This window comes from Gymnogyps californianus, chromosome 16 (genome assembly GCF_018139145.2).
Source record: "Gymnogyps californianus isolate 813 chromosome 16, ASM1813914v2, whole genome shotgun sequence".
NCBI classification, from domain to species: Eukaryota; Metazoa; Chordata; class Aves; order Accipitriformes; family Cathartidae; genus Gymnogyps; species Gymnogyps californianus.
In genome coordinates, this window is record NC_059486.1 from 15,660,907 (window position 1) to 15,683,464 (window position 22,558).

The 22,558-nt window shown below is 54.9% G+C and overlaps 3 protein-coding genes across 5 annotated transcripts in view; all 3 read left to right on the plus strand.

The window, feature by feature from the left end:
* KIAA1671 (KIAA1671 ortholog) overlaps positions 1-4,080 on the plus strand; it is a 64,296-nt gene extending 60,216 nt beyond the window's left edge. For 2 of the 3 annotated variants that reach the window (XM_050906969.1, XM_050906970.1), the window contains 5 exons: positions 274-448; positions 1,868-1,992; positions 2,378-2,517; positions 2,688-2,770; positions 3,318-4,080. In XM_050906969.1, the coding sequence (XP_050762926.1) occupies positions 274-448; positions 1,868-1,992; positions 2,378-2,517; positions 2,688-2,766 (519 nt within the window). In that variant the 3' untranslated portion in view covers positions 2,767-2,770; positions 3,318-4,080. Of the gene's footprint in view, positions 1-273; positions 449-1,864; positions 1,993-2,377; positions 2,518-2,687; positions 2,771-3,317 lie in introns of all 3 variants that reach the window. The other variant, XM_050906968.1, reaches the window with a different exon arrangement.
* Positions 4,081-11,382: 7,302 nt separating this feature from the next.
* Positions 11,383-14,565, plus strand: CRYBB3 (crystallin beta B3). Its single transcript, XM_050906987.1, has 5 exons — positions 11,383-11,484; positions 12,948-13,066; positions 13,222-13,354; positions 13,488-13,630; positions 14,244-14,565. Exons 1-5 carry the CDS (start codon positions 11,410-11,412, stop codon positions 14,407-14,409), a joined length of 636 nt encoding a protein of 211 aa, XP_050762944.1. The 5' UTR covers positions 11,383-11,409; the 3' UTR covers positions 14,410-14,565.
* Positions 14,566-18,336: 3,771 nt separating this feature from the next.
* On the plus strand, positions 18,337-21,031 carry CRYBB2 (crystallin beta B2). The gene is made up of 5 exons (XM_050906985.1): positions 18,337-18,390; positions 19,183-19,301; positions 19,937-20,069; positions 20,499-20,641; positions 20,757-21,031. Exons 1-5 carry the CDS (start codon positions 18,337-18,339, stop codon positions 20,923-20,925), a joined length of 618 nt encoding a protein of 205 aa, XP_050762942.1. The 3' UTR covers positions 20,926-21,031.
* The last annotated feature ends 1,527 nt before the right edge of the window (positions 21,032-22,558 follow it).

Genomic DNA, 22,558 nt, shown 5'->3' on the forward strand with positions numbered 1-22,558 from the left:
TTAATTTAGTGAAAATAATTCATGCAGATCAGACATCCACAGCCAAGAGAGATCAAAGAGTCAGCACCCAGTTAGCCACAGTGTAGCATATCCTCATCATAAATTTTCTTTAATATAGTCTTAAGTAACTACAAAAATAATAATCAGTCAAATATATATAGTTTAATTAAACTGAATGGGTTAACGTGTTAAAGTAGGTTGGGAAATCATTGTGGAGGAGATGACTTTTATTTTCAGGCTGGTTGAAAGTAAAGGCTTTGTTTCTTTCTGTAGCAAACCACTATTCTGGACTCCAGTGCGCTGAAAACTCGTGTACAGCTCAGCAAAAAGAGACGCCGTCGGGCTCCTGTTTCCCACTCTCTTAGAAGAAGCAGAGGGCTGGAGTTTGAAAACAGATTTTCTTTGACGGAAGAACCAGATAATACCTGGATGTTTAAAGATTCCACAGGTATCCCTCAACTATCTGAAATAATTAGCCGTAATCAGCTTGGTTGTAAGGGTAGGAATTTCTAAATGGTATAACATACCTGAAGCTGCATCAAGGTTTAACGGCAGCTTCCTTTTCCCACCTCTGGGTCATCCCCTAAATCAAGTCTTCCCCTCCATTCCTTGGAGCCTTTGGAGTGAGGGAAGCCGCAGTAGCCAGACCTACAGAAGACCAGGGCGAAGGAGAGCTTCGATGCAATTTCCTTTAGTTTCTGGCTGCTGACTTAAGAGAATTTTGTTCACTCTCAGTGAACATATTCTCAAAATACTGAGTTTAGAAACTGCTACAGCTGGATGCATTCTCTAACACATTCTTCTAAGAGCAACTGTAATTGTTCATATTCTATAGGTGCTCATAGATATTCTTTCTTTCTAGCATCTGTAAGTACTACAGGACTAGAGAGGCCTAATGAAGGATAAATCAACTCCTTCAAACCCATTCTATTAAAAATGTCCCCCTCCTGGCCTGGCCTGTTCCTTAGGATGCAGTAAGGAAATGCATCGGGCATTGAAAATTTGCTCATAGAAGTGAATGCATGGCTTAATGCATGCTCTCATTATAGATCCACGATTTAGTACCCGCAGCACTTTGGTGCTACAGTGATAAATGCTGCAGATATCCTTTTGATATTCCCTGAGTGGAGGAATTACTGGTGTTGCAGCCCATTCTTTAGAGAGTCTGGTGATGTTTTTGTAACTGAGGGGACCTATTAAGAAAGTCAGTTTTGTGACCTGCCATTTCTGCTTTCCCTTAAAGCCGATGAATACAGGGAAGAAGGTGCGATCAAACTGATCTCTTCTGTAGCCTCCTAACCAATGGAAAGACTGTTATCTGTGTGGTGGTTGCTTTGGTGCAGGTCTAACAGACCTAAAATATTTTGAAGACTTACCTTCATAAGAAATGCTGTACTGGAAGCTGGAGTGTAATTATCAGCTAAGGACCCAGTGCACATAAAGGCAACCATACCGTTGCATCTTTCCCTGTAACATGCAGACTTCTGCTACTCAGCCTCTTTGTATCAAAGCCCTGCTTTGAGCAGGGGGTGGACCAGATAACTTTCAGGTGTCTCTTCCAATCTAAATTAATCTCACATTCTGTGATTAACTGAGATGTTTAGAAGCAGCAACGTTCATTAAATTAGGAGTACGTTCTGCTCCCTCATCTCCGTCAGCAAGAAGTCTTTCTGTTGCTGAGTACTTAGTGTGTTTGCTGCTTTGATCTCTATTGAAACATTGAACTCAGTCCTGTGGTGTGTTAATATTACGCTTACTACATTTTTGAATGGAAGGAGAGATCTGGGACAAGGTATAGATGAAAAGCCTGCTGACTAATGTTTTTTTTCCCCCTCTGCTTTTTTTTTTTTTAACAATTAATTAGAAGAGAAGAAAACTATGCAACAGGAAGATTCCGATGAGGAAGACAAGATACAGCGTACTGCGAGATCATCTTCTGTGCAAGCTCAGAGACTTCCCGTATTTCCAGGAATGGACCACTCTGTTCTCAAGGTGAACATAGGCAGCACACATCAGATGAGAGTTACACCGGTTCAGTAGCTGCAGGTGCTCTCTAGGAACAGAGCTGGGAAATTTTGCTGAAGATGACAATGTTGTTTGGGGGGGGTGGGGGGGTGATGTGTAGAAAAACCATGCCGTTATCTTTCTCACTTTTAACCGTTGGCTAGAAATATGAAGTCATTTGGAAAAAAATTAGCTTCGCAATAGCAAACATGCTTTCAAAACTGCATAAGTTTATAAGGAATCCCTTCACTAATTGCATGCATGGATTTTTTTGTTTGTTTGTTTTTATAAATCTGAGTGATTTGTTTTGCATTCCAAAAAAAATCTGAATGCTGGCTTAACAAGGAGCCCGTTTCTTTATTTTTATATTTAGGCCCAACTGCGGAAAAGACAAGAGTCTGAGAGTCCTGGTGAAATAAGTTCTGCTCAGCTGTTCAAATCCCCTAAACCGCAACTGCAGCTTGGAACTCCTCGTAGCAGACTGCTGCCCTCCAGTGTAGAGAAGGAGGACAGGTGAGAGACTTCCATCGGTGACAGAAAGATGCTAATACTCATTTTGGTGGAAGAAAAATATAATGCAAGTAGGCTTCCCAGGGCTGTAGGGGAAATTGTGTCTTTCTTTTTTTTGTTTCTGTAATGAGTTTTCATAATTAAAGGATAAAGAGTATTTTTTTGTATCTTAGGTCAGAAGAAAAGTCTCCTCAGTGGCTGAAGGAGCTGAAATCAAAGAAGAGACAGAGCCATTATGAGAATCAGGTTTGAAAAGGTACCTTGCGACAGAAAGAGGGGCTTTGCTAAGTGAAAGTACGCAGTGATAAAAACACATACGGAAAATGTTTCCTTAATGTGTCAGTATAACAGCTCTGTGAGCATAAACATTGAAGCAGACTTACCATGAAGTGTGCACCCAGGAATGTAAAGTAATTCTGTGTCGAGGCAGAGCAGTTTTCGTAGAAGTGAAGTTTTCATTCACAGGTGATAGAGTTTCACTGATTCTCCGCAGATAATTTTATTTTAACAACACTCGGTCTGTTTGTGCTGCGATTTCATAGTGCTGCCATCAAGCAAGAATGAGTCTGGCACTGAATAACTGAGGCTTGCACACATTTTGAAGACCTTGGTGTATATTGTTTCAGCAGTATTCTAGGCAGCTCTTGAGCATTTAGCTCATTAAATAGGACGAGACCAAGGTGACACTACAACAGTAATATGCATTTGTGGGGGCTTCCCCGTTACAGAACTGAGAGGGGTCTGACTGCTTTCTTGACCATGTCATATCATTACTTCAATTGCTTCTGTTTTTTTCTTTCCAGATAGCGATTCTAACTAGAAGAAGATGATAAAGAAAATTAACAGAAGCCTTAACTCATCTGAACCTAAAATTCACATGTCATGTTGCTGCTGTTTGCTTCCTGCCTCAACTGCTATGTGCATGGTGCCTTCCTGTTTTGTGGAGAAAGCTGCTTAATATTCATAGTCAAATACAAAGCTGTATCTTTTCAGATACGGGAGGATAGTCACAGCAGAGCTGCCTGGAAGAAGAACCGGTGGTTCATAGGTAGCACTTCAGAAAGTCTTGAAAGATTGTAATATTTGAGCTAGGAGTGCTGTGCACCAGGAAAGTCCCCTCACTGTTGAACAAAGACTGCATTTTTACGTAGGTGTTCAGCAACTCAAAAGTATGACTTTCAGTAGGCATGTCAGGTGTAAGGCTGGGCTTTGTGTTTGTTTATGAAAATAACAATTTTAATCAAATTTATCTTTTTTTGTGAAAAAATAGTAAGCTCCTATTTAGAATGAAGTTTGTGGAAGGTGAGAGTGAAAGAACAAATTATGTTTACTGCCATATTGAAAAAGGAAACTTGATTATTTTTTGTAAGATGTATTTTTGATTGGCTTATATTTACATGTGATCTGCTGACCCAGCAGATGAATATAATTTTTAGATGAACAAAATGTTGACTTTTGTCACCCTTGAAATGGTATATTCTGTGTTTTGTCAGCATGTGGAATAATTGCTTCATTGGAATGTCTTTCCTAAAAAGGATCAAGCAATAATGTCAACCAGTTCTCATAAAAAAAAAAAAAAAAAAAAAAAAAAAGTAAATACTGTTTTTATAACAAAAAAGGAAGGGAAGAGGGAGGATGTTACACTCATATCAGGGTTCCAGTTAATTGTTGAATGTCACTTTAATAGCAGTTTGGATAGTCCCACTTCATATTTTTGTTTGTTAATCTGTAAATACCAGGTTTAAGTTTTTATTTTTATGCTGATTTTGTGGGATAACCTAAATGTGATCTTCAGTTTCTCAGATGATTTACTTTTCTTCTTTTGATAAGACTGATGTTATAATAGCGGTATAGATATCTCATGCATAACACGGGTGTGATGAATATCACTAATATCTCAAACATGTTAATATCTTTGAATACAGATTCTGAAATACCAACCAAGATGTCCATTTAAGACCTACTTTATTCTTTCCCCAAATAAGTGCTCTTTTCAGTAAACCTTTTAAAATGTAGCCCAGCGAGGGAGGTTGTTCTGTCGTGTCAGTATTCCTCACGACTCCACTAAGAAAGCAGCAACGTGGAAGAACGAAGGGCGAGCGGAGGAGCTCTCCGCTCCCCTGCCGCCCTCCCGCAGCGCGGGGCTGGGCAGAGCCCCGAACCTGCCTGGGACGGCGTGGCAGCCGTGGGGCTGGAGCGGGAGCAGATGCTGCTCCTCGCGTTGCGCTTCCCGTGTCCTGCTGATGGGCTTCTCTAGATTTTAAAGATAAAGCACCAGCACTTGAACTCATTTTCCTTTTTTTTTTTTTTTTTTTTTTAAAAAAAAACGATCAGCATTTCAGAAAGCTTGATTTACGTGGGGTTACCACAATGGTGCATCTGCTAGCCAGAGTGGCATGCCTGGTCTGCTGTGTATCAAGCTTCTAGCTGCCAAAACCATGTGCCAATTCTTCTCATGGAGGAGTCACAGATGAGGTGATTTTTAGTCCCAGTCTGCTCGTAGGAAATAACAGCAGTATGGCAGGAGACAAGTCCCATATGCGCATCTCTCTCTCCCATATTTAGTTCTGATAGCAGCTCCCTGTACTTAATGGAGATGCAATGCATACGTTTCTCTTATGTAAAAGATCTTTACTTGCTGCTTTGCCCTACTTCACATCAGAGCTGTTGCCACTGTTACAGTTTTACAGCCCCTTCTGCTACCAATTAAGGAATGATCACTCAAGATTTCTGCCGAGTGTTTCATTCTGTGTGGCTTTCAACCCCGGGCGATGGGAGATGGATTTCCATTTGAATGCAGTCGACCAGACTGTTAAAGAGCTCCTCTTAGCTAATTTTAAAATGTTGCACATATTTTCTTCTTCCCTGTTCTTTGGATGGTGGTGGAAAGGCGACTCTTTAAGATAAGCTTTGCATATGTGTCTTTTGGGATTTTTTTTTTTTTATGGCAGCACTGAAGGGTACCATCAGTTGTATACCACGTGTGACACACACAGTTCGGCCAGCCCTGAGCAGCAGCATTCGCAGGCGTGAGAGAAGGAGGATGATCGCTTTCCTTACCGTTACTCAGATGAAGTGGGGCTTACTTTAAACAGTATCTAGAAATCAGGTAAATTCCCCCTGCTTATGAGAATATTTACACAGGCTTGGTTTTCGGACTCAGCAGGTTGACAGTGTTGCGTTACCAATAGCTGGAGGATTTACTGGTTCTCGGTCTAATAAGTGAAGGCCAGAAATTCTGGACCTGCAGTGTTTGCTCTGTGTTTGAGGAAACTGAGGGGATTAATACTAGGTTTCCACAAAGCCCTTTGAATGTGTATGCATTTCCACATCTGCTTGGACAATGCACTGAAACTTACTGTATTAGTAGTTTAACCAACTACTGAGAAATGTTTAATGCTTATATGTCTAATTAAAAAGCATCTTTAGAATGTTGTTGAATGGGAAAGTGTTTTTTCTGCTCTATCATTTCTTTATATTGTACATGAATTAAATACCTACTTCCTTCTCTTCAGGTTATTGCTATGTAATAAAAGATCTATAAATATGTTATTACTTCTTAAATGATAGACCATACTGTAATACACTTTATATAATTCTATTTTAATTCCAAATAATGCTTCTTGAATTTCTTACACTTTTACTTTTGTTGCCACATGGGGTTTTTTTGCTGTTAATATGAGATGGGAGTGAGGTCTTAGCTTCAGCACTTTCTTCAGGTCTGCTTTTTCATTAATTACTGAAACCTGCCTTAGAGCAGGTTTCAACTCTTGTCCTAACAGCGTCCGAGTAATAACGACCGTGATGGAGATCCTGGCACTCCCCATGGAGTGCAGTGCCCTCGTCCCTTCCGTTACAGCTGCTCAGCTTCTTTTGCTTGCTTAAAAAGCTGCATCAGTAGAGTAATGTTTTTTAAAAGTGAAAGTATGTGGTTTGTGGAATTTAGAAATACTTCTTTTCTGATTGCACTTCTCTCGTTATTACCAGAAATCCTCCCTCCGTTTTAGTTTGTCATTGGGGATTTACACTGCCGTTCTGTTTCTTTTTATGGGAGTCCCCAGTTGTGGATTTCTTCTTCCTTTTTATTTTTCTGTTTGCAGATCCACCTTTTTAAGATCTGTGTAGCTTTAATTTGAGCCCTTAGCTGTTCAGAGTCTTGCTGCTTTGGTTTTACTTCCTGCAGAGAAAGAGGCAATGTTTCTGTTCTTCAGCCTTTGAAGTCTGAAACCTTTTAATAAAGTGGCCCTATAGGAATGAACCCCCCGACCTTTTTGCTTGCGCAAAAGTTTGTTTCACCCTGTTACTTGTTTGCAAACAATTATTGGCAAACTGTTAAATGCACTGTGTGTCAGATTTATAAATGCAAACTGTTAATCAGCCATTTCATCTGGCGCAGCAGCATCAGTTAGTTTATAACCTTTAGTACTTGTGCAAACACACTGAAATATGCCTCCTGGCTTAGGTATTACACTGAGGATGTGGTTTGATGTCAAGGTGTTAAATGGAGAGCTGATATACCAAATAGCTTAGTGGGGATCAGGGCAGTTCTAAGACAAATACCACATAAATAGTTTTAAATACAATACTTTAGAAGTCTGCGCCCCAGTAAAAGGCACTTCTGTCTCTACGCCTTTTTCCCCTTACTATGAAAAAAATCTGGTGCTGATACTACAGTATGATTGCCCTTAGTGTTACTGCATGTAGGAAGCGAGAGAACCTTTGCAGACATTTAACTTGATCCTCTGGAGCCAGAGGAACTGCGTATCCAGAACTCCTGTGGTCGCGGCCCAAGTATGCTGTGTGTGTGTGTGGTACCCCGAACGCGGTCAGAGTGGATCCATGGAGGAGAGCAGGATTGCCAGCACGGCCGAGGCTGCGTCTGGTTTGTGAAAAATCGTCAAGTCAGTCGAACGTGGTATTTTGGGAGAGGGCGGTGTGTTCCGCGCGCGGTGTGACGGAAGGGGTTTGCTGATCGCTTACTGCAGATACCTGACTTGGAACAGTAAAAGCACGCTTTCTCCTGGGATAGCTTGTTTTGCTGGGAGCTGGGGTGGGAGCTTCAGCACGCTGCTGCGCAGTGTGGCTCCTCCGCAGAAGGTGCGTCCAGGTACAGAAGCTCCTGGAGCCATGTTTTCGGCACTGTTACTGCTGTTGCCAAGCCAGCCCCGGTGAATGAAACAAACTATTCCAGTAAAACCACAGTGTTGTTGCCACAACTGCGCTCGCATGAAGAAGACGCTGTTGGCCAGAGATCGCTGTCTTCACCTTCCTGAAGGACGCTTGTGCAAGCCCGTGGTGTAGATGCAGCAAAGCAGCCTGCGGCCCACCCCGGGTCCCGAGGTGCGAAGGATGCGTTGGCTAAGTCCCCCAGCCACGGCCTCTGGGGTGAGCACCAGAGGCGGGGGTCTCGCTGTCCTCAAATAGAAATGTTGTGAAGGAAAAGCAAATGTTCGTTTTCTCATCGACTCGAGCTCTGCACTCGTGAGAGCTGTCAGTTGTTGGTTTTTCCTAGATCTTCGTGTGAATTAAAGGAACAAAGGTGGGCTTTTCGGGAGGACAGGGCTTTCAGGGCAGAAACCAGCCTCCGTAGAACTTGAACATGGATTTGGGGATACAGTGTTCTGAGACCTCTCAGCCGGGACTCCAGCGTCCGGGAACCTCTGGTCCAGCCCAGTTCTGCCTGCACTGGTACAAGTGGAGAGGGTGAATGGTGGGCGTCCTTTCTGAGGTGGGCTTAGAAAGAGCCGGTGATGGTGAGCAGTGCTGCTGAGCACAGCCGGCCGCCCGTGTCCGCCTCTCCCCTCCCACGGCCATCCTCGTAGCTCAAAGTGTTCTTGCAAAAATACCGCCTGAAATAACTTTGGATTCTTCTGGTGGGATTGGAGAAGGAGGAGAGGCAAGGTTTGATGGCTTACGGATTTTTCTCTTTCCATATTAAACATGATGATATCAAGCCTGTTTTTAAAGGAGCTATTGTATAGATTAAGTTTTATATCGTTCCACATCGCCTTATAGAATATGTAAATATGGGTCACACAATAAATATATTGTGCTATAGAAAATATTTTGTACGACACAGTTTCCTAAATAATAAAGATATTCTGGCTGTTGTGTGTTGTACTGTGCAATTACGATTCAAGTTTAGCTTTACCAGATACTAAGAAAAAAAATCTATTTTCTAATACTATACTGTAGGCATTTCTCAAAAGGATTTAAGAGGCTGACAGCAAAAGGAAATTGAGTTCTGTTAGGAAGACAAATCAATGAGATCTAGAGCCCGTTCTGTCGTGTGTTTGCAATTACCTTATCAATGTGCAAGCTCCGTGAGTTTGGGAAAGGAAGATTCATGGGCACTGCAGCCACTACAGAGCTAAGTGTAATGGGGATGCTGGCAAGGAATGGGCTGGTAAGAAAAATTCTGTATTTCTGATGTGTGGAAAACAGATGCTATTGTGTTTGGTAAAAGAGACAATCCATTCCACGCTCTCCTTTGAGTCCTCCTGTACAGAAGTGATTTTATATTTTACAGCCAAGCGGTTTCGTGTTCAAAGAAAAGATGAAAATGTGAAAAGGAACTGCAATCAAAATGGACTGTATCAAACCGCCCTCCCTGCTGGGGTCTGTGTAGGTACAAACTGTCGTTTGGCTAGTGACGACAAAGGCCACTGAGCTGCACTGCGCTGCCAGCGGCACTTCGTGTTTGGCTTTACGTTGCCAAGACCCTTATCCCACCCCACCTCCACTCCCGTTTGTGTCGCTCCGACGGGGAAGGCAAATCCCCTCCGGAGGTGATTTGTCTCGTCTTTCCTCAGAAACTGCAGCCCTGGGCAGTGGTGAAAAGGAGTCTGCTGGAGCACAGCATTACACCGGTGTAGAGCGTCTTGGTGGTACCGGGCTTGGTGCATCACCCCCGCGGCTCACCCCGCTCTGTGCCAGGGCCGAGCCTCCCCGGGAAAGCCGCCAGCGTGGCCGTACGTCCGTGACGGGACGGGGCTGAAGAGCCTTGCCATAAACGGCTCTGGTGTGTGTACGGTACGGCAAGCCGCAGCAGAGCGCTCCGGCTGAGGGCTGTCACGGACGGGACGGTTTTCCGGCCGTCTGCCAATTAGGCAAACTCCAAGTTTGTCCAACCTGGCCACGTGGACTAGCTTTTTGGCGATTTTGGTAAGTGTTTCATGTGTAGTTCTTAGTTTCGAGATGAGACGCACTCGGAGCAGGTAGAAAATCCTGCCAGAGCAGTAGTGAATGGGGATGTGTGCAGTTGAACTTCTTCCCTGAAGAAGAGGGAATCGGGCCCACTGCCAGCGAAGTGAAACGTTCTCGGCTTGGCATCTGGTGAGGCAGGACCGCGCTTCCCCCCGTTAGATCATGCTTTGCCTGTAAAGATGGATGAACCCGTGTACGAGGCGCTTGGCTCCCAAAAGACGCCGTTACGCACCCCAGGGCAGCGTGCGTGCAGGCGTACTCCTGGCAAACGCGCAGGGGAGGGAGATGGACCGGGGTGCAAAGAAGGAAAAGGGGCTCGATGGAGATAACCTTCCCGGGAAGGGTCAAAGCTGAAGCAAGAACCCAAATCTTGAGTGCCGGTCCTGCTCTCTTGCCCTGGTACCAGCTGCCCCCAGCTTCCCTGCCGTGCTGCCAGCAGAGCTCCCGGGAGCTGACACCGACCCCGCGTCTCGTCTTGCGTTCGAGCCCAAACAAGCTGTAAATATTTTGCACGGTTTTTTGCTTTGCGCGGGGCTTGGTTTCTAGGCTAAACCCTCCCATTAACTGCTGATGGGAGAGTTTTTCCAGAGAAGCTGGCAAGAAGCAGCGTGAACGTGCTGATGTGAATTTCGACGTTAATCTTCTGTAAATCGAGTGGCACATTTTTAAGGGACAGCCGGGAGAAACCTGAATAACGTTTCCATAGCACGCTGCGAGCCCGCGCTATTGAGATGAAATCTCATGGATGGAATTCAGTAGACACAGCTGCTGTATCAGCGTCCAAATAATGTGCTGTTCTGTTCAGAAGCAACCCATAAATAGCAGGGCCGCCCGCGCCGGCCGGCAGAGCGGAACCACGCCGGGAGAGGTAGCGGCGGCACGGCTTGGACTGGAAGGGGCTTTAAAAAAGAATTAGCATGTCTGAGTCGAGGTCTCGCTATAACGAATGTTTTGCTAACGCTTGGCGAGAAGTGATGCTGCCGGGTTTTGATTAAGGACGCCAGTCAAGCTCGGTTTCTTTTGTTCATCTGCTATCTGACATCGCGTTAGCGTGGCGAGAGCAGACGGGGGAGGCGTGTTCGGCCAGGGTCTCCTCTTTGAGTAGGAGCTTTGTGAGATGTTCCTGGAGAGCAAGGAGGGGGCTCTCGCTGCCGTCCTACCAGCCAACGCGGCGGCGGCGGCTCCAGCTGCCAGGGTCCGATGCCCCCCGGGACGCTGGGCTGCGGGAGCAAGGGAGAGCCGTCAGATTTACGTTAGTGGGGAAAGATGGCAGCAGCTGGAAGCTGAAACCCGGCAAATTCCTGCTGGAAACAAAGGACAGACTTTTAGACATGAGTTTAATGAGCAACTGGGCGAGCTGCCCAGGGTCAGAGAGGGATCCCGTGTCACTTGGAAGATGGCTTGGTTCGCTCATGGGCTCTCCGGCCCCACGGTGATGCCTGGGTGAGGATGCAGGGCCCACGTGCAGGAGGGAGAGGAGGATGGGTGACGGAGCGCTTCCTTCTAGCCTGGGCATCCCTGGGCATTTACAGCTGCTGCATTTGGGGGGAACCGTATTAACTTTTGCTACCTATTCCCATGCCAGCTTCACCTTTTCTATTTTATTAAGCACTTTATAATTTAAAGGCTGATACCTCACATAAAAGCGATGCTGTTTTAACCTCCTACAATTTGGGTTTTCCAGGCGCCATGACTGAGCAGCAAAGTCCCCCCGAGCAGATGGCGACTGGGGAGGGTGCTGGCGAGCGAGGTGGCAATTACAAGGTATACTGGGGGCAACCAGTTACGGACGGACTTTGGGTGATGCTGTAGGTCACCATGTGTTGCAGTGTACGTGCATGTCGTGGTTTAACCAGCCAGGACGATGCACCAGGCTGGTACCGGTGTCAAAGCGCTGCAGGTTGTACTGGGGAAGCAAGCGGCCTCCGGCTCTCCTAATGCAGCAGCAGCAGCATGTTAGCGTCACTGCTCTGATAGATCTGCTCCTCGCCCACCGAGCTGAGCTGAGCTGCGCGGGGCTGCGGGCCAGGGAGGGAGGCTTCGGCCGGGGGATTTGCTGCTGCCTGGCAGGAGGAGACGCTGCTGGCTGCGTTTGTGGCTGCCAAGTCCTTTTGCCTGCTGGTCTGGTGTGCAGCTGTGCAGCGTTTTAATCCAGGAGATAAAGTATGCCGTCACGGTGGGGATTGGCTGTAGGTTTGAGCAGTGAAATTCCTTATGCGTTTTTTTGGGGGGGTTATAATTCTTACGCTCATAGGTTGGTTAGAGGTAAATCAGCTGCGGGCGTTGCAATGGCTGCAGCCCTTCCCGCAGCTCGGGAAGCCGGGCAAAGCCGCTCCTGGCCGGGGAAGGCTGGAGGTGGGAGCAGATCCTGCAAATGGGGTAAAGAGGTGCCAGGAGCTTGGGCTGCTTATTGCTTTGGGGTGGAAAGAAGTTCCTGAGGACCACGGGTGTCACGTCCGTCCCTTGATACCCCTATCATGCAGTGTCTGCAGGAGGCTCTGCCCTCGTCCTGGGCTCAGGGGTTCCAGCCGGGACCCCTTTGGGGCAGGGGCCGGGGGGTGCCCGGCCGCACGCGTGCGCAGCCTGGCTGCTGTGCTGACCCTCCTGGTCCCCGAATTGTGCCGGGCACCCTGGGCCCTGCTCCCCGCTGCGCTCCGGCCGCTGGCGCTGGCTCGAACTTGTCCTGCAGCTCAGCCTCGAAGCTCTGCCGAGAGCGGGAGGTCCCGGGGAGGCGTTGCGGCCCCTGCACCTGGCAGGGTTTAGAGGAAAACACCGAAAAAATGAGCTTATTCCAGGCCGGCCAGGGGAACGAATGGATTTGGAGGGAGCAGTGAGAAGGAAAGGACGGGCCGTGACCAGGCTGGGGGCAGGATACCACAGCCCACGGCCCTGGAGGTCTCTTAGCACCAACCTTCTGCGTTTTCAATGCTGCATTTTCAGCCTGTCATGGAGGAAATATCAGCCTGCGTTTTACCGAGCAAACATCTTCGGCCAATACCTGGCTGCAGAGCAAAGCCCAGGAGCCGTCTGTCGGGGCAGAGGCACGTGGCAGGATCCAGCTCTGCTGCGGGAGAGGAGCGACGTCAGCGCGGGGCGGCAGGGATGGAGGGGATGCGGCCGGAGCGCTTCGCTCTGCTGCTGCTTGCATTTGCCAAGGGGAGGTCAAGGCGCTTCCCCCCCAGCATGGCTGCAGCAGCAGCAGCTGACGGCGTCTCTCCCCGCTTTAGATCACGATCTACGAGCTGGAGAATTTCCAGGGGAAGAAGTGCGAGCTGACGGAGGAGCTCCCCAACATCACCGAGAAAGAGCTGGAGAAGGTGGGCTCCATCCAGGTGCAGTCTGGCCCGTAAGTCCGGGGTGCAGAGGACAGACAAGCCCCGGGGTGGCGGGGCAGGGAGAGGATCCCCTGCATCCTGCTCGTGGGGAGCAGTCCCGCCTCGTGCTGGGGTGCTCCCTCCGTGCACGGGTGGCCGTGCCATCCCCAACCCTCTGGTCCCGCAGGTGGCTGGGCTTCGAGCGGCAAGCCTTCGCCGGGGAGCAGTTTGTGCTGGAGAAGGGGGACTACCCGCGCTGGGACTCCTGGTCCAACAGCCACAACAGCGACAGCCTGATGTCCATCCGTCCCCTCCAGATCGTGAGTAGCGGCTGCGTTGGGGTGTCTGTGCCCCCAAGGACAAGCAGCACGGCCACAGCGATGGGGACCGCCAGGCTGGGAGGGTCTGGGGGTGCTGCTTTTGGGGCAGCCCCTGACCTGTGCCTTCCCCCAGGACAGCCCCGACCACAAGATCCACCTCTTTGAGAACGCAGGCTACACCGGGCGGAAGATGGAGATCGTGGACGATGACGTCCCCAGCCTCTGGGCCCACGGCTTCCAGGACCGTGTGGCCAGCGTCAGGGCCCTGAACGGAACGTAAGGACGGTGGCACCGGGGGCATGCGGGGACACCCCAAGGAGGTCCCGTCCTGTGGCACCATGGTTGGTCCCCCGGGGTGGTGGCAGGGATGCCTGGCACAGCCGCTGCAGCGGGGATGGGGCAGCTGTCCCCACGATGCTGCTCGTGCCCATCACATCCCTTGCTCCCACCCCACTGCCACCCTTTCCCTGGCCTGCAGGGAGCGAGGGGGACCAAGGCAGTGTCACTAGGGCTGTGTGACAGCTCCTCGCCCTGACCCAGGGCTCTGCTGGGCACCGCTGCAGGAGCGGTGGAGCCGTGACCCCTTCTCTGCCCCGGGCTCTCCAAGCCCTCCCGGCGCAATGGCATTTCCCACCCCGGGCTCTGCAGCTGCAGCCTTGTTGCAGCAGCACTTGGTGGTGATGGAGCGGTGGCCCTGGGCAGCGCTGCAGAGCATCGCGTGGCTGCGGCGGGCAGAGGCACCGGCACCACCACGGCCTCCGGGGTGGTATGGGGGTGCTGCCCTCCCGCTCTGGGGGGGACGGGATGTGCCCACTGGGCGAGGGGCTGCAGCAGGGCAGCTGGAGCTGACCCCGGGGGCACTGCTGAGCGCTGCCTCCATCCCTTGCAGGTGGGTGGGCTACGAGTACCCCGGGTACCGGGGCCGCCAGCACGTCTTCGAGAAGGGCGAGTACCGCCACTGGAACGAGTGGGACGCCAACCAGCCCCTCATCCAGTCCGTGCGCCGCGTGCGGGACCAGCAGTGGCACCAGCGGGGCTGCTTCGAGAACAGCTGAGGGACACCCTGGCCCCGCTCTGTCCCCGCTGCCGCCCGGGCCATGCCGGGGGCTGGCTGACGTGATGCCGGGGGCTGGCTGACGTGATGCCGCCGGCTGATGCCGTGACCTTGGTGTTCTTTTTGTGCAAAAACCTCAATAAAGCTCTGAGCTGGAGGCTGCCGGGGACCTGCCTGGTCCTGGGCTGGGGTCCTGCTTCTTGGGGGGGGTGCAGTGAGTGTGGAGCTGTGGTCCGGGGATGGTGGGACGTGGATGGGTGCCATGGCAGTGCCCCCAGCATCTCCCGTGCAGAGCAGAAACGGGGAAAGAGCAAGTATTTGCAGCGTTACATAAAGGCTGCAGCTTTCCAAAAATAACCCCCGGTGATGCCGCGGCACGGTGCTGGGTTTTCCCCGTGACTCTGTCCCTTCTCAAAGCATCTCCCTGGGCCGGGGGAGCTCTGCTCATGGCTCCTTCCCTGCTTTCCTCGGCCCTGCCTGCTCCTCTGCGGGAGGGTGTCCAGCCCAAAGGGCATGGTGGTGGCTGGGGGTTCCTGGGGGACACGGGCAGCCTCAGGGGCAGTGGGGCCGGGGTGGCCCCAGGAACAGTGGGGATGTGGAGTACAGTCATCCCCGGGCGGTGCCAGGGCTTGTGCACCCCAAAGGAGGACTCACCCTGCAGGGTGAGGGCCGTGCCCGGCCCCAGCACCCTGCAGGACCCCCAACCCGGCCCCGAGGAAGCTTCCCACCAGCACCCGGGCTTGTTGCTCGCTGGGGATGATGTCTCTGACATGTGGGGCAACTGTTTTGGTTGCAAAGGTGGGGGTTAGAGGCCTCTCTGGGCCACGTGCCCCGAGGATGCCGGCAGGGAGCTGGGCATCCCAGCATTGAGCAACCTCAGCCGCGCAGGCAGAGGTGCAAGAGCGCAGGCAGAGCCCTGCCGTGGGGGCACAGCGGCCGCGCTTGGGGACCACCCGGGGCTGGGGGCAGAGATGGGAGATGGGCTCGAGGCTGCCCGAGCACTTCGCGCCGGTCACCGAACAGCCGCTCCAGAGCTTTTCTTTTTGGGTCCGGGTTCGCAGCTATTAAAGGAGATTGCGTGGCGCTGAGTGGCAAAAGCTGCTTCCAGGACAGTCCCGTGGGGCTGCCGGGGCCCTGGGCGGCTGCGGGTGGCTGCAGCATCCCCACTGCTCGTGCCCGAGATGAGCTAAAACTGGCCTTGCAGAGCCAAGGGGAGGGAATCGCAGCCCGGCAGGAGCCGTGCCGAGCACTGTGTCTGCCACTCGCCGGGGTGGACGAGGGGCTGGGATGTGCCGGACGGCAGCCGCGGGGACGCACATGCCCTGCGCTGGGACCTGGGGCAGGTCCACGGGGGTCCTGGGCTGGGGACCCCTATGAATCCGCCCAGGAAGATGGGGAGGGCAGTGGCAGGATCCCCCTGTGGTGCCGCGGCTGGAGGCACAGGGAATGGAGAAGGATGGCGGCAGGGCTGGGAGCATTGTAGGCGCTTGCTCACAAACCCGACCTGCCAAAACCTGCCCGTGGCATGATTTCTTGCAGAGCCCCACGGTCGCCTGTGGCCCCCGCAGCCCCACGAGGCCCCATCGCCCACAGCCGGGGCAGATGCAGACCGTGGGGACCGACCCCTCCGTGTGTCACTGCCAGGGCAGGCTCTGGTGGCAATACCCCGGCGGAGGTGACCCTGCGTGCGGCTGTCCTGGGTGCCGGGGCTGGGGGAGCAGCCAGAGGTGCTGTTGGGGGGGCTGGAGCACATCACTGGGGCTGGCGGCACGTCTCCTGCGGGACTCCCATGAAACGTTGCATGCAGAAGAGAGCTGGTCTGGGCCATGTTAACGCTGTGTGACACTTGCTGGGGTGACAGGGGGATCCCGCTCTTCTAGGGGGGGTGAGAGAGGGCTGTGGGTGCTGCACAGCACCCAGGGTATCTGATAGCTGTGTTGTTGTCCCCCCTTCCCCGCTGGGAAACTCACTTTGCTGCAGCCAAAATCAGCCCACAGCCCTGCCACATGTCCCCAGGTCAGCCGGCAGCAAGATGCCAGCGAAGGGGTTTTGCTGCTGCCCTCAACCCTCAGCTCGTCCCCGGGTGGGTGCTGCCCGTGCCGGGCACAGCCCGGCTATGGGGACACGTCCCACGCTGCGAGCCCCCGCCGCTGACCTTGGCTTTGTCCTGGTGTGATGGAGGGGCCTCCCTGCTGCTGCTCCTGCTGCCCCGTGGGGCTGGGACGCTTCTCAGGGACCCCCAAAAGGGTGGGGGATAACGGAGGAGGAGCCCAACACCTGGCACCCGGGTGCCCCCGCGCTCAGGCTGAGGATGCTGCCCGGGTGCTGCCCCACTGCATCGTGCCCCCAGGACCAGATCCTGCCCTTGCCCATCCCTGAAGCCCCGGGTCGGCCGCGGGAGACAGCAGCGGGAAGGGGCTCCCGTGGTGCCCCCCAGGCCCAGGAGCCTCGCGGGGTCCCTGTGCCGCAGCACTGGCATCGGCACCGGCTGCGGGGTGCGGGTGCTCCCTCGCTGGGGATGCAGACGGGCAAAGCCAGACGTTTACCAGTTATTTGAAGGCTCATTTTATCACGCATGGAAAGAGCCAACTTCAGCAGTTTTCGGCGGTTCCAGCGGCGGGGCGGCTCGCCGGTTTGTTGGAGGGATAAAGTCTCTGGCTCCAAAACTCCTGAAGCAGGGCTGGCGGGCGCTTTGTTTGCAAGGGCTGGTCTGGGTCTTGGCATGCATTCGGCTGATGCATGCAAACTCCAAATCTCCTTGCCAACAAACCCAACAAAGCGGGCGACTCGAATGTGAAAGCTAATGAAATAACTCCCCGACTTGGTGTTTGGGGAGACAAAGGCTGCGGCTGATCAGCTGACCTTGGTTTTCATTGGGTTTTAATCCAGCATTCTCGCTTTGAATCATGCTTTAACTATTTTGTAAATAGTTTTGGCACCATTCTTCTGCGGCTCGGTATAAATTCCACCTCTCGGCCCCAGCCCTTCACTGGCTGAAGCGGGTACTGGTATAACTGGTAAGACTTTTCTATTTATTGTCCTCTTTTTTGTCGTTGTCTCCTCCCGACCCCCAGCGCCGGAGCTCTCTCCCGCAGCGCCGGGCAGAGGTGCGGAGGTGGCAGTGGGATGTGGGCACACCGGGGGTGAGCTGCGGGGACGGTCCTGTCCCTGCTGCCCAAACCGGGAGGCCAGCTCAGGAATATTGCCGCCCAGCCGTGGCTCGGTTCTTGTTTTATTGGGAATGAACGGTTTTCACCTGGTTTGGAGCCTGCTCAGACACGGGGGGGTCCCGCTGGGCTTTGAGGACGAGGGGCCTTCGGAGGGGCGGCTGTGCCAGGCGGACCCGGGAGGGCTCGGCACCGGCAACCCTGCACGCACACATGCACACACGCACGCATGGCCGGGGTGGGCGGTGGGGGCCCCGGTGCTTCTCCTCATCACCCCGTTCAGGCACCCGCGTGGGACAGGGACTCCTCGGCTGTCACTTGCTGGGCACGGACAGCGGGAAAAGCCTGGGCTGCAGGGGCTAGGCTCCCCCGGGAACAACTCGGGAATGCCCTGGGCTCACGGGTCCCCTCGTTCCGGGCTGGGGACCCTTTGCAGGTCCCATCACGGGTGATGCTGCCCTAGGACCATCGCCCGGGCTCCTCCACGAGCCTGGGGAGGTTTGCGGTGCCGAGCAGCCCTGAGTGGGGACTGGCCCTGGAGAACCCAGCCTGCGCCCGCCCTGCTGTGAGCCCCAGCCCCAGCACCCCTTTCTGTGCAGCTCAGCAGCAAGGAGCAGCCTGCAGCTGAGCGCCGGGCGGGCTGTGGAGTACGGATGTGGGGCACGGACGTGGGGCTGTGAGCACAGTCCCGGGTGCATCCTCAGTTGCAGCTTTTAACCTCCTGAGTTTTCCTCCCAAGGCAGCGGACAACGCAGCTTATGATGGCTTCCGAGCACCAAATGCCAGCCTCCAAGCAGCAGCAAGCCAGCTCCAAGGTCAGTGTGTGGCTTCTCCTCCACTCTGCGGTGGAGCCGGGGCACCCTCAGCCTCACCGAGCACCCACATCATCCCCCTGGGATGTCCCGACTGGGCTGGGAGCGGCTGAACTGCCGCCATGCAGCCCCTCGCCAGCACCCTGCAGCGCTACCAGCTGCTGCTGAGTGTCACCGGCTGCGGTGCTGAGCTGTTTGCAGAGGGACGAGGGGACGGGGAGCCGGGTGGGAAATGCACAGGATTTTGCTGGTGTCCCACGGCCCCGGTGCAGGCGGAGCGGGTGGGAACGGATCAACTCCTAATCTCCCACCACCTCTGCAGACACAGCAGATCTGGCCCCCGCCGCCCCGCTGACCCATGAAATCTGTGCTGAGCTGGCGGCGCTCGGCCCCCGGCGCTGCCCCGGTGCCTCCCCCGCGCGTGCTGGGTGCCCTGCTCGCTGTGTCCTGCCGGCAGCCGCGATGCTCGAGCCAGAGCCTGGGTCGCTCAGCTGTTTGAAGCCTGGTGTGAGCGCAGGCATCCCTCTACAAGCAGCACCAGGGCGCTGGGCCGGCCCCGGCAGGGACTCACAGACATCCAGGAGCACGAGCTGCGTGCTCAGAAGGATGGAAACGTTGGTTTGTGCTCGCAGGCTGGTTAAAAGCCACCGACATGCAGGTTTTGGGGGGCAGCGTGAGGTCCGGGCTGCGGCAGATGTGGGGCTGGGCTGAGCCGGTGGCCAGGGAGAGCGTGTGCCCCCCCCTTGCGGTGCCGGGGGTGGCGTGCCCCGCTCTGAGACCCCCGCTTTCTTCCAGATCGCCATCTTCGAGCAGGAGAACTTCCAGGGCCGCTGCCATGAGCTCAGCAGTGCCTGCCCCAACCTGAAGGACGCTGGCGTGGACAAAGTGGGCTCCATCCTCGTGCACTCCGGACCGTACGTGCCGGGGGGGCTGGGGGGGCCGTGTCGGTGCATGGGAAGGAGGCAGGGGCTGGGATGTGGAGGGGGTCTCCCCAGCGTGCGCTCTTGGAGAGGGGCTGTGCTCCCCAGGCTCAGGGGCTCTGGGCAACGGGGAGCCCCTGCAAAGCGCCTGGGGAAGCACCGGGGCGAGTTCCCTGCCTGTGCCCCACGGCCGGCAGCACGCCGCACCCAGGAGCAATGGGGCAGCTGCGGAGCACCCTGGCAGGGGCACAGCCCCACCCAGGGCATGGGGGTGATCCCGTCCTTCTGTGGGTCCCCAGGGACCAAGGATGGGCGGCCACCATGTCGGAGCATCCGCGCCGGCAAGTCCTGCGGTGCCGTTGCCAGCAGAGACCCAGGACCGGCCGCACGCCGGGCCCTGTGCGCCGGACGGGGGCATTGCTCCGCAGGCAGGGCTGCCCGCTCCCACCTGGGCACCGCTGCCGGCACCACGGTGCTCGTTTCCATTTTCCAACAAGGAGCGGAGGGGCCTGTGCCCTGCCGGGGGGCACGGCCAGGGGCTCAGCCCGAGGGCGTTTGCCAGGGTCGGTGCGGGGTGCCAGTCCCCGCGCCGCTGCCCTGTCTGAAGCTCGTCCCCTGCTTTCTTCCAGCTGGGTGGGCTACGAGCAGGCAAGCTGCAAAGGGGAGCAGTTTGTGTTTGAGAAGGGGGAGTACCCCCGCTGGGACTCCTGGACCAACAGCCGGAGAAGCGACAGCATCACTTCCCTGAGACCCATCAAAGTGGTGAGAGCACCCAGCCAGCCACTACCCACCCGCCAGACCAAGGTCTGCAGCCAGAAGTCCTCCCCAGCCTTCCCTCGCCCTCCCCAGCCCCGCGGGCAGAGGGGCACCCCCTCCTGCGCACCCTCGCCCCAGCCCTCGGGGCCCGGGGAGCCGGTGGGGGGGTCGGAGGGAGCGCGGGGACGGGGGCAGTGGCAGGTGACCCCAGAGCAGAGGACGTCTGCTGGTAAGCCTGGCAGTGCCCACGCAGGCGCCGGCTCTCTGAGCTGGATGGAGGGATGCGGAGCACCCCTGGATTCGGTGGGAGCGGCAGCATGCCGTGCCGGCCCCTCGCCTCGGTTTCCCATAGCCCTGGGCTTTGCCCCCCCCCCCAGCCTCCAGCCCTGGGTGCTGGCGGCTGCTGACACCCCATTTCTGCTCTCCCCGCTGCAGGACAGCCAGGAGCACAAGATTGTGCTGTACGAAAACCCCAGCTTCACCGGGAAGAAGATCGAAATCATAGATGACGATGTGCCCAGCTTCCACGCGCACGGCTACCAGGAGAAGGTCTCATCCGTGCGAGTGCAGAGCGGCACGTGAGTACCGGGGGCGGCGGGACCTGGGCGATGCTGGAGCATTGCCCGGCTGAGCAGCCTCGGCTGTGCGTTGGTACAGGTGATGATGCGTGACCCCCCATGCTTGCCTCGGCAGGTGGGTGGGATACCAGTACCCTGGCTACAGGGGCTACCAGTACCTGTTTGAAAAGGGGGACTACAAGGACAGCTCAGATTTCGGCGCTCAGCACCCCCAGATCCAGTCGGTCAGGCGCATCCGGGACATGCAGTGGCACCAGCGTGGCGCCTACCACCCCACTAACTAGAGCCCCTGGCCCATGCCGGGGTGCGGGGAGCGGAGCAAGCTTTCCCCCGGCCGCCGCAGTCCCCCCGCGGCCTCGCCTCCCGCCTCCCTCTGTGTGATGCATGCCGCTGCCGAAGCAACTGAATAAAGCTTGGAGTTTCAAAGTCCCGGCTCTGACGCCTTCGTTCCCGGGGGGCACAGAGGGACCCCATCAGCGGGATGCCCGTCCTGACCCCGTGCTCCTGGGTGGGGAGGGAGGGGGGGCCCATCGCCGCACCCCCAATGCTCTCAGCGTCGCCCACATCCCACCCGCCTCCCGGCCGCCCGCTCATCGCCGGTGGCATCGCTGTGTTCACCAGCCGGCGCTGATAGACCACCAAACTGCCCGGCGGGAGGGGAGCTGGGGGCTCAGCAGGAGGGACGGGAGCTGCTCACCTCCTCCACAGCCAGCACCCCTGGGGGGTTCCGGCCTGACCGCCATGGCTGCGGGGCTCAGCCCTCTCCTGGGGTGCACGGCTGAGGGTGAGCGGCTCCTCCGCAGCCACGCGTCCCGCTGTGGCCGGCAAAGGTGTCCCCAAAGCACCCGTGGTGCCAGGGTGGATGCAATGGCGGCTGAGGGGTTTGCCCTCTCGGTCAGGACACCTCCAAACCCAATAATTGCTTTAATTATTAGGTTTTGTAAGCTTTAATTAGCAATAATGCTTTAATTTAGCATTAATAACGCTAAAGAATGCTTTAATTATTATTTGCGTCGTAAGTTGAGCAAAGGAAGCCGTGGAACGCCAGCTCCTGCAGAGGAGCCGCAGCCTCACCCTGCCCAGCCTGGGGCTCGGTGCCGCGGTGGAGGCGATGGTGGAGGCTGCTGGGCCGGCCTGGTCCCCTCCGCCAGCAGGATGCGGCCACGGCAGCAGCAGCCGCTGTCACTGCAGCTTTGCGGCTGCAGGGTGGCTGCGGGCATGCAGGGGCCGGGGGGCTGCACAGGTAAGGGGGCTGCTTCCCAGCCCCGGTGATGGGCAATCTCATGGGACACCCCAGCCACCCCCGTGCCAGCTCCTGCCGCAGCTCCCGGGGAGCAGGGACCTGCCTGCGGCTGCTTGGCTGCGGTGTTTTGGCGTGAACACCAGCGAAACTGGGAATTGCAGGGAGACGGGGATGCACGGGCCCCCCCGCTTCGTCGGCTCCCACGTGCAACCGCCCCGGCGGACAGTGTTTTGCCCCTTGAATCCCCCGCGTTTCTGAGCCTTTTCCGCTGTGCTCAGGATGACTGAGCCTGGCATAAATCACCGGTTTGGCAAGGCCCAGCTCCACGGGGCGATAATCTGAATTAATCATTTGCCAAATGCTGCTGTGAAATGTCAGCTCCTCGGCGAGTCGTGCTCTGGCAGCGTGCTGCCGTGTCGCCTCGACCGAGCCGCTTCCCTGCAAAAATCTGTGCGTTTCTCTCAACGGGGAAAATTCAGAATGATCCCAGACCCGAAAATTTCTCGTGAAAAATGGGGTTTTAATGGAAGTCGTGACACACACTCCGCTGTGCTGCTGATGGGCGAGCTCTGCCTCGTCTGGGCATTTGGCTGTGAATTGTCAGTGGGAAATGGCATCTTCTGTGGGTGCAAAATCAGCAATGAGGTGGAGAGCAGAGCAGCCAGTGACCAGGG